At 31.3% G+C, this 10,994-nt stretch overlaps 1 protein-coding gene across 1 annotated transcript; it reads right to left on the reverse strand.

The window, feature by feature from the left end:
- Nucleotides 1-3,755: 3,755 nt before the first annotated feature.
- LOC123218574 (phospholipase A1-II 1-like) lies at nt 3,756-6,144 on the reverse strand. The gene is made up of 4 exons (XM_044640066.1): nt 5,856-6,144; nt 5,663-5,781; nt 4,667-5,582; nt 3,756-4,376 (listed from the first exon to the last, which is right to left on the reverse strand). Exons 1-4 carry the CDS (start codon nt 5,964-5,966, stop codon nt 3,921-3,923), a joined length of 1,602 nt encoding a protein of 533 aa, XP_044496001.1. The 5' UTR covers nt 5,967-6,144; the 3' UTR covers nt 3,756-3,920.
- Nucleotides 6,145-10,994: the final 4,850 nt, after the last annotated feature.

The raw sequence follows: 10,994 nt of genomic DNA on the forward strand, positions 1-10,994 counted from the left end.
AGTCTCAAGCATCTAAATCAAATCTCAGTCTTATACAACAGAGAGCCAGGAAAGCCTTTCCTTACAGTTATGAACAGGCCTCTTTCCACCTTATTTTAATTTATGATTGAAATTATTGTAGCAAATTCACTACATAAATAAGAATGGAAATTTGTGTCCTCGATTTATAACACTATAAAGGACATAAAAAAATGGTTCCTAATCCATCATTTAATCAAGGATAAAAAATTGTCTTTAATTCATTATACAATCAAGGACAAAAACATTTGTCCTCAATTCTTTATATGATTAAGAATGAAAAATTTTGTCTTAAATTTATTATATAATTAAGGACAAAAAATTTTGTCCCTAATTCATTATACATTTAATAACAAAAAAATTTGTCTTTAATTCAATATATAATCGAGGATAAAAAAAATTGTCTTTAATTTATTATACATTTAATAACGAAAAAAACTGTCTTCAATGTATAATCAAGGATAAAAAATTTTGTCTTTAATTCATTATACATTCAAAGAAAAAAAATTCTCTAATTTATTGTACAACTAAGGATGAAAAATTGTGTCCCCAAATATGTATTTTTTAGGACAGAATAGTGTTATTTGGGACAAAATTTAATTTATTTATGGACAAAAAAATTCATCGTAAAACAGGAATCATTTTATGATGAAACATCATTTCGTCCTTAATGATGGGTTACTAGGGATGATTTCATTTTTTGTGGGTATTACTCTTTCCTAACGCATATTTTTTTATGTTTTGATCTTTTGTTACAACTGATTTTTTGAGATGAATTTTTAACTTTCTACGATTAAAATTCTTGTCACATTCTATAAAATTTGTTGTAGTGAGTACAATTGTCCCTTTATATATGCCATTAATGTAAGGTTTAAAAGTAGTAATTTTAAATTTTCCATTTATACAGGTTATTGAAGAAGTGAAAAATTTGGTAAATTTATATCAAAACGAGAAAATCAGTATAGTAATAAGAGGATGAGGTCTTGGCGCAGGTCTTGCTATGTTGAATATAGCTGATATAGTTTCTAATAGATATAATAAGTCTGACCCTAATTCAGACAAGAAGGAATTCTTGGTCATAGCCTTTGTGTTTGGGAGACCTAAGGTCGGAGACAGCCTTCCAAACTCAATTCAATAAGCAAATGAATGGGAGGAAGTTATGTCTCTTGGGCACAGCAAATGCCAATGACATTATCACTAAAACTCCATTGGCAGACTACATTGAAGTGGGATATGAGATTATGACTACACAAACAATTGCAAGTTCAAATGATTATGGCAAGTTAAGAAGTGATCATAATTTGAAGAATTATATTAAACAACTTTGTGCACTACCATCTGTCTTTCCCAAGGTGTCATAAAAATCTTAGGAAAAAATGCACACATATATTTATGTCTTAAACTAATAAATAAGGTTTGTATCATAATCACAAACACTTAAAAATTGATCTTTCTTATTGTAATAAATTCCTCCTTTTGAGGAAGTGTTGGGTTAGGGTTTTTCTTGCTTCTAGTTTGTTTGTTTGTGCTAGTTGGCACGTTTATGTGTCTTGACTTGGCACTTTGGTACAAAGTCGTTTGTGCAATCTTTCTAATAATATTGTGTTGAGTATGTTGTCTTTGTTGGAAATTAAATTATAACTCATGATTATGAAACAAACTAAACTAAATCGAGTCAAACCCAAACACCCTTGGTTTGAGTTCAACTCAAATGAAATATAAAGTATTTTGAGCTTGTTGAGCCAAAATTAAGGATAACTCAAGTTTGATTCGGTCTGTAAGTTTGAAGTTTGAAACTTAGCTCCAGTTTATGACTCAAATTCGTGACTCAAGCTCATAACTAATTGACAAAACGATGTTGTTTTATCCAATAATTAAAAAAAAAACAACGTCATTGTGACAATTTCTTATCATGATTCAAATTGAGTTGTGAGCTAAGCTTGAATTGAGTCATCGCTTAGCTTATGAACTAAACCAAGCTAAACTTCCTTTAGCTCAAGTTCAGCTAAATTTCATAAACGAGTTAGCCCTCCTAGTTTTAGATTGATTTGAGTTTAACCTAAACAAATTCGAGTTAAAATGAGCATTACTAAGCCAACTTTTGAGATTGACCTAGTTTATTTTGGGTCCAACCCTATGGATGTGGTTATATAGGTGTTAGTGAAAGTCTCGCCCTTTGAGTTAGCTTTCAGATTGAATCTATAATATTCAATTCAAGGTTAAACTCATTTGATTTAGTACATAGTATCAATGAAGGACTACCGATGAGATGAATAGTTTTGTCATCAAGATGAATAATATCACTATGGACAAACAAGTTAATTTTAATACTGGCTTATTTAAGCCAAGTCAACTTGAATCGGATCCAAGTGGACAAAAATATTTTTTTTTCAAGAATTTCTGAAGTAAATAAATAATATTCCAACAAAGTATGAAAAAATTTCTGTTTGTTTTTATTGCAGAGAATTGGAGGAAATATCAAGCCATACAGGCGATCTGCAAAACTTGGAATATTTCGTTCAAAATATTTTCCTTATGACTTGGAATATTTCACTCAGCTGTATAATTATATGCCATGTTTGAGTTTGGTTAATTTGCAGTTCTAAACCATGTAAAGAAAATACAATAGATGAAGCCCATCCTTGAATTTGAGCTAAATGAATTTGAACTATATCAGATTTTGAGACTGAACTAATTTGATTCGGACCCATCCTTGAATTTGAGCTAAATGAATTTGAACTATATCAGATTTTGAGACTGAACTAATTTGATTCGGATTCAGCGTTAGTTGTCATGGATTGAGCTAAAAAAAATTTTGGGGCCAAAATATAATATATAATAAATAATAGAACAATAATTAGAAAGTTACATCTGTGGGGCTAGAGGTTTTTCTTTTGTCAAGAATTCTGGACTGAGTTTATTGGGAGTAAATAAAAATTTCCATATAAATTTTAAAATTTTATTCATTGATTTTTTTTTCCACCAAATAAAATTTAATGGGCGGACTGGCAAAATTGCTAGTCGTGTTAGATTTGCTAACCATGTGGGCCATGACAGGGCCTTGGGGTAAGACTTGTGGGCTGGCCCAATAAAAAAACCATTAAAAATTTATTTATAATTAAAAATTATTATTTGATGGATGACTAACAAAAGCACATAGGTTTGCCCACTAAAGGTTTGCAAAGGCATGACCCAAAGAGTCTTGGACCGTGATACAAGCCCTTTAATCCTAACGAGTCAACCTGATTGACTAGGCCCATCAATTGGTAAGCTTAGACCCAATCTAACGCTTAGACATAGTGACCCGTGACAAAGTTGACTTAATCTGACATATTTCACTGTCATCTCTAGCAGTTTAATTTTTGTCTTTTTAGTATAATAAACATATTTGAGGTTAAAAGATCAGGGATAAATTCAATCACAATTACATCCACAGTTGACTTGAGTATGAGTTGAATTTACAATATTTAACTCGATTGACCATGGGTATTATTTTATCAAAAGATTATTAACACAATAAAAAATGTTCTTAATGAAATAAACAACATAGTTAGAAGGGTGAAGATAGATAAATAAGCTGAACTCAAATTGAATTGTCAAATTAGAGCTCTAACTCGAGCTTCACTCGTTCAAACCTAATCAGTTTAAATCCATCCTTATTTCTTATCAATATATATATATATATAAATATATATATATATATATATATATATATATATAAATAAAAACTTGCCTGATGGAAATTAAAATCACCTATAGTGTTCTTTTTATAAAATTAAAATTTGATTGAGCAATACAAGGCGCACGATGCACAAATGGCTTTATTTCCATACTCATCCACAGAGGAAGGAATTTATTTCCATAAAAGAGATCGACTCTGTATTATCTTTTTCCCAGGAATTTTATGATGCCTTGGACAAGGCATATGGTAGTGCACAGAGTTCTCTAATATAATTCTTCAAATTATGATCACTTCTTATCTTGCCATACTCATCTGAGCTTGCACTGGTTGGGGTAAACATTATCTCATATCCAACTTCAACATAACCTGTGAATGGAATTTTAGTGATAACGTCATCGACATTTGCAATGCGTAGGAGACGTAGCTTCCTTTCACTCATATGCTTATTGAATTCAGTTTGGAAGGCTATGTCTCCAACCTTAGGGCTCCCAAACACAAAGGTTGTGACCAAGAATTCCTTATTCTCTAGATTAGGGTTAGGCTTATTATATCCATTGGAAACTATATCAGCTGCGTTCAATGTAGCAAGACCTGCGCCTAAACTGTATCCTGTCATTGTTATATTGACTTTCTCGCCTTGGTATAAATTTACCAAATTTCTAACTTCTTCTAGAACCTGCATAAATGAAACATTAAAAATTACAACTTATGAACCCTACAGTAAAGGAATATACCAGGACTAATAAGGGTGGATCTGAACCGGGCTAATTGATTTGGCTCGAATCTACTCTTGCCTTGAATGAACTGATTTCCAATTGAAGATTCAACTCAATCAACTTGAGATCATTTATTTGTAACACTGTTCCCTCAAGTGATACCATTCATCCTTGAAGTTCAGCTCGAATCTAATCAACCTTAGGGACTAATGTAATTGTAATCATAGATATATTATTAGAAAAAGTTCACCTGATCTCTAGCGCTTTTGTTATTGCATTCTGAGTTTGGCTCTGTGTAGATGGAGTAAAATCCTTTGTGCACCTCAGCATCAGGGACTGTTGGATATATGACTTGAGCATGGGTTTGTGAGAAACTAGCATTCCTTTCCCACTCCGCTCTATTGTAAGTTCCTCTCCAGCAAACCAAAATGTCTCTCCTTCCCAACAATCTCGCTCCTTCATCTGTTGCCACAGCCACATAACCAATCCAAGCTGATCTGTCCGGAACGAACAATTCCACCGGGAATGAAACATTGACCCATGCATAGATGTACTTTTTCACTTGGTATATTTGGCATTTCATTGCTTTGCCTCTGTCTGGGCCAACTTTAGAAAAAAAATCTTTTTCTTCATACATGGGAAGTTCATACCTGGGTGAATTAGTATCTTTAATTATGCAGTCATAGATAGCATCAAGTCTTTCACCATAACCAGTTATAAACTTGCTAAGGTCAACGTTGAGAGGATCCAAGAGACCATGCCATTTGTATTCCCCACTAAGCTCCCTCCATTCCTTTGTTATTGGCCGAATGATGATTTTGTTGACGACGAGTCCTTTCTTGCCATTATCACAATCAGTCTGTGCCATAGAGATTTCCATGTCCCCATACAGATGATCACAAGGGGTAATAAAGTCACCAACTAGGATCTCTTTCCATTCGTTTGTCGGCATATCATTCAAATATTGTGTGCGTTCAATTGGCTCATGGTTAGGCAGGAGGATTTTCAGCGTCACTGGTTGAGAAAGTCCAGTATTATCCTCCTTCTTCATTAAGATAAATGAAACTTCATATGAAGTCCTTGGGGTGAGCATTTCTGTAAGGAATTTCTTTTTTACCTCAAGCCAATATATTCCCACCGCCTCAGCCACCTCAACTTGAACACCACTGCCAAAAGACAACATACGTACAATTAGTAACCTTCCTTTCAAGTAGAAGTAACTAAGATAGGTTTATTTATAACATACTCAGTGTCTTTCATGGAAGCCCACTTCCAGTAACTTTGATCATCTGCCCAAGCGATTGAGAGATCCCTTGCATACAACATGAATGCGCTGGCGCTGGTAATCTTGTCAATCCAGAACTTCTGCAATAATGATTTATTACTGAAGTTGATTGCTAGTACTGAAAGTAGCCATGAAAACGATATTGGGGACTTACCTCTCTCTTTTCTTTCAGGAAAACTCCATCCCGAAGGCGATCGAGAACATCTGTAGAGTCAGCATAGCTCAGAATGACCTCCAAGTTGTCTGGGAGCTTACATGAAGCCATCTCTAATGGTTGCTCTTAGTTACCAACGCACACTTAGAATTTATAGGATGAGATGAAAGATATAACCATGTGGAAAAAGTTATAAAGAAAATTTGCTTCATGAATTTACTTAATACATTATAAAAATAATCACGAATGTCAAAATCAATCACAACACTTTGTATTGAATATCATGCATGAATTTTCATCACTAAGAAGTCTTCAAAATGTTGAAATTTTTGGCACTTAGAGGATGCTTAGTTAGCATCTAATAAAATGTCTGGCATAAACAAAATCGAAAAAGTACTCTGAGTGATTGTCAAGTCATTGCCGACTCCAGCAGCAAACGTTGAACACAAATGTGAATTTGACAATGTCAAAGAAATTATCCTGTGGAAAAAAGGTGTCAACAAAAGTCAGGAAGATATTGCTGTGTGGAAAAAGGTGACCATTTAATACGGAAATTTAACCAAAAAAAATTCAATTCCTTGAATTAAAAAAAATATGATTAATTGTTTGACACTTTCAAGTGTTATTATCCCTTATTTGAATTATTTAATACTGTTATTATGGGATATTGAGAAATGTGGTCTCTAAGGAGTAACATTGGTATTTGATATCATGCACGTCTTTTTATTACAAAGAAGTCTTCAAAAGATATCATTGAGAAAAAATATTTTAACATTTAGAGGATGTTTATTAGCACTACTTCTACAAAATTCCTCAACATTAAATATTAGTTTCTCATTGTTTTATAAATATTTCACAAAACTTTTGTAATTGTAATCAAAGTATAATTACTCTCTTATTATATTAATATCATAATAGTACTTATCAAGTCATATGTAAGTCTTTATCTTACTTAAACGGTTACACATATAAATATGACATTTGCTAGTACAAATTCAAGATAATGGTTGGGTAAAAAAGGAGACATTTCTAGCATTTAATCAATACTTAAATATTGTAATATTATATTTGTATAACTCTAATAATATCACCATCATAGATATAGGGTTTTTCTTTTTAATCAAACCATGTTAAACATTGATTGTTTGTTTATCTTCTTGTGTTTCTTGGCGTTCTTGCACTAAATTTTCAATTGGTTTAGTATCCTTCTCGTTAACGCAAATCTGTCACCAACAAATTAGGTATTTATTTTATGATTTTGCTTTTTACAATGAATAATTATTTGAATAACTTAATACTATCATTATGGGATATTGAAGTGTTCTGTTGAAGCGGCAACATGGGCATTTAATATATGTGTTTATTTTTAATTAGTATTCAAAAGATAATATTGAGATAAAATATTTTAATATTTTAATATATGTTACCATTGAGAGAATATTCAAAAGAACTTGGTTTTTAATGAGTCCAATTTGGATTAGTCAAACTTAAGTTAGAACTCTTGCTTGGTAATTCGAGTTAAATTTGGTTTATTTATTCATACGATAATATTGTTTATCTCGTTAATAATACTATTTACTTTATTAAAAATATTTCAGTGATATAGTGCATCAACTTAAACGATCTTGAGCTTAAGTTAGACATTATGGATAGTTTGAACTTACTTGAACATTTGATTACAAGAGATACTTCCGGCACTATTGCAAGAGATTCCAAACCAGGTACCTGGACCTTGTTTTTGTTTTGAAGTGGATAGAAGTATTTGTGGCATTGACAAAAGAAAGAGTCCATGATGACAGAAGAGAAAATGGCTATGGTTTTCAAGGCTGGCTTTCCATATGAGAAGAGCTAGTGCTTCTTGAGCAGAATTAGAAGTAACATCAGTTGAAGAATGAGACATAACAACAAACAAGAGCAGGAAAACAAGTGAAAAAACTCTCTTCAAGATTGACAACCCCATTGTTTGTGATATTATGTAGTGCATATCATTATAGAAATATACTAGATTTATAAGTGTGAAGATCGAAACTCATATTATACAAAACCAATTAATTTGTGTTAATATCCAATTTACTATATTTATATACCATTCACTTATATTATTTTTTTTTTCATGTGAGATTCTTTAGTCTCTAACACTCTCTCTCATTTATATTATTTTTATTTGATATGAGATTCTTTAGTCTCCAACACCCTCTCTCAATACCATGTAGAAATATATTAGATATATAAATATGAAGATTAAAATTCATATTATATAAAATTAATTAACTTATATTAAAATATAATTTATCACACTTATATATCAGTCATTTATATTATTTTTATTTAATGTGAGACTTTTTAATCTTCAACAATCATAATTTAGAAACATATATATATATATATATATATATATATATATATATATATATATATATATATATATATATATATATATATATATATATATATATAATGATTGCTGGCAGAGGACAAGTAACATCACTATCCACATCAAGAGGTTGTGGAAACATTTATTTAGCGAGCAGGAAATTTGGGGGGAACATTTCATGCATTAAAGTATGCATTATGAGTTGCTTTTATATATATGTGTATATATATATATATATAATTGCTCGCAGAGGACAAGTAACATCACTATCCACATCAAGAGGTTGTGGAAACATTTATTTAGTGAGCAATTCATAATGCATGAAATGTTCCCCCTCAAATTTCCTGCTCACTAAATAAAAGTTTCCACAGCCTCTTGATGTGGATAGTGATGTTACTTGTCCTCTGCCAGCAATCACAAATGCACATTTGGTCAGACTTATTTGACTTGACTTAAAAGTGTCTGTCTTACATTCGTTCATATTTAATTATGAAATTAAAAAAGATAAGGCAGACTAATTCAATTTTGTTGCTTAGGCAGTTTTCTAGACATAAATTTTTTGCAACCCCCTGGATAATGTGGACAATAAATTTCCTGCAACTCTAGTTGGCAAATTAGTTTTCATGTAGCTGCAGAGTAGGACTCTTATTTAAATGTTGATTATGTAGTTAACACATTAGTAAAGAGAGTTAGATTCGAATCAAATTGAGTTTAAGTTGAATTGAGTTTAAACGTATCGAGTTTTTCTCAAAGTTGTTCGAGATTAATCATTTTGAGTTTGAATTCAATTCGAGTTCACCTATAGTGTCAAGTCAAGTTGAGTTTTAAGTTTAGATTGAAACTGTAGCTAAAAAAAACTAAAATAATGTCGTTTTAATGTGTATTGATCAAAACAACATCATTAATGGATTCGTATCAAATTTTTTCAAGCTCGCTTGCTTGGTAAGCCATACATCTCGCAAGCTCAAACTCGAAAATATTTAACTCTCAGGTTTGAGTTCATACTCAAGTTCATTTAAGTCAAACTAATTTTAAGTTTGTTTAAGCCAAACTTATTTATGAATTTGAATAAGCTTGACTCGAATCCAACCTTACTAGTCAAGGTTTTTCATTTTATGTAAGTGGTTATGCTTCCCGCAACAAACTATCAGAACTTTAGCTCCCTTTGCCTGAATCTTTAGCATTTTTATAAATCAAGCTATTATAAATTATTAACGTCATAATTTTCATTTTTCTTTATTCAGTAAGAATCAAGAAAGTGTTGAATTCAAATTCACATTGGAGATTTAATTTCAAGTTAACATTCTATAAAATTATTTTACAATTCAATCAAGTACTATTCTACACTATAAATAAATAGTTGAATTTATTTTATTCCCTTCAGAATTTTCCACGTTTTTGTATAAACGCAAAGATAATATGAAAATATGACCTAATTACTGGACTTTAGCTATATAGAAACTATGACCAAAATATCACTATTTTTTTTTTTTTTTTGAATTTATGCTGTTTAAGAGCCATGTCCAGATAAGCAGAGTTCTATATGAGAATAGTTTTGTCGGTTGAGATGATATTTCATCATTGGGAATCCCAGAAATGATGCAGTTCAAAATTTTGAACTCCAAAATTTTGATTTTTTTACTTTAAAAAATTAATAAATCTGAAAATATTACTGGAAAACTGTAAACCACCTTTTAGCAACTTTAGTATGTATTAAGAATAAAATCCACCTATCCATGCTGCCAAAGTCATCAAAACACAAAAGCATTCACCACATAAACATATCAGCTAATAGTTAAAGACTATTAGTTTATTTCTTCTATTAGGACTGGGAATAGTAAAATAATTAAAATGAAAAAAATGCATGAAATTTATGCATATTATTTATTCATGATAATCAAACAGTTTAAAAGTTGATGAGGTGACTTCTAAAAATATTTAAATCAATCGGAAATTAAAAATATATATATATATCATTTATTTCAATCAAACATAATGAAATAAATATAAGGGGCAGCTTGGGGGTGTTCTTATCTCGAATATCTTAAAAGCTGAAATATGGAGTCAGGGGCTGAAGTACCAAAGAAACCAGTGTTTATCAACAAATGTAATTGATGTGAGTTGAAGTCTGAAATTTAGCACTCACAGTTGGATTTTTGTGAAGAAATTATTGCCAAAATTAATAAGAAATGGAAAGACGTTGACACTGTCCTAGTTGCGCAAATTATTTGATTCGTGCATTAATGGTTACCAATTTTTCATGATTCAATAATACAGCTCATATCACATGCTGTTGCCTGTTTTTCTATCTACTGACTTAGTCAGGATGAAAAATACATTAAACCGCAAACTAAACAAAATATTTGTGGCATTACAAAACGGAAAGTTTCTTGCCATGACTCAAATTGAGCTGTGAACTAATCTCAAATCAAGTCATCGTCTGGCTTGTGAACTAAACCAAGCTAAACTTCATCTAGCTCGAGTTCAGCTAGCTTTTAGAAACGAGTTAACCCTCTCAGTTTGAGATTGATTCGAGTTTAATCTATAAATTCAAATCGAAATGAGCATTACCAAGTCAACTTTTGAGACTGAGTTAGCTTGTTTTGGGTCCAACCCTATGGATGTGGTTATATAGGTGTTAGTGAAAGTCTCATCTTTTGAGTTAGCTTTCAGATCGAATCTATAATGCTCAATTCGAGCTTGAACTTATTCGATTTAGTACATAGTATCAATGAAGAGCTACCAATGGATGAATAGTTTCGTCA

This window comes from Mangifera indica, chromosome 6 (genome assembly GCF_011075055.1).
Source record: "Mangifera indica cultivar Alphonso chromosome 6, CATAS_Mindica_2.1, whole genome shotgun sequence".
Taxonomy (NCBI): Eukaryota; Viridiplantae; Streptophyta; class Magnoliopsida; order Sapindales; family Anacardiaceae; genus Mangifera; species Mangifera indica.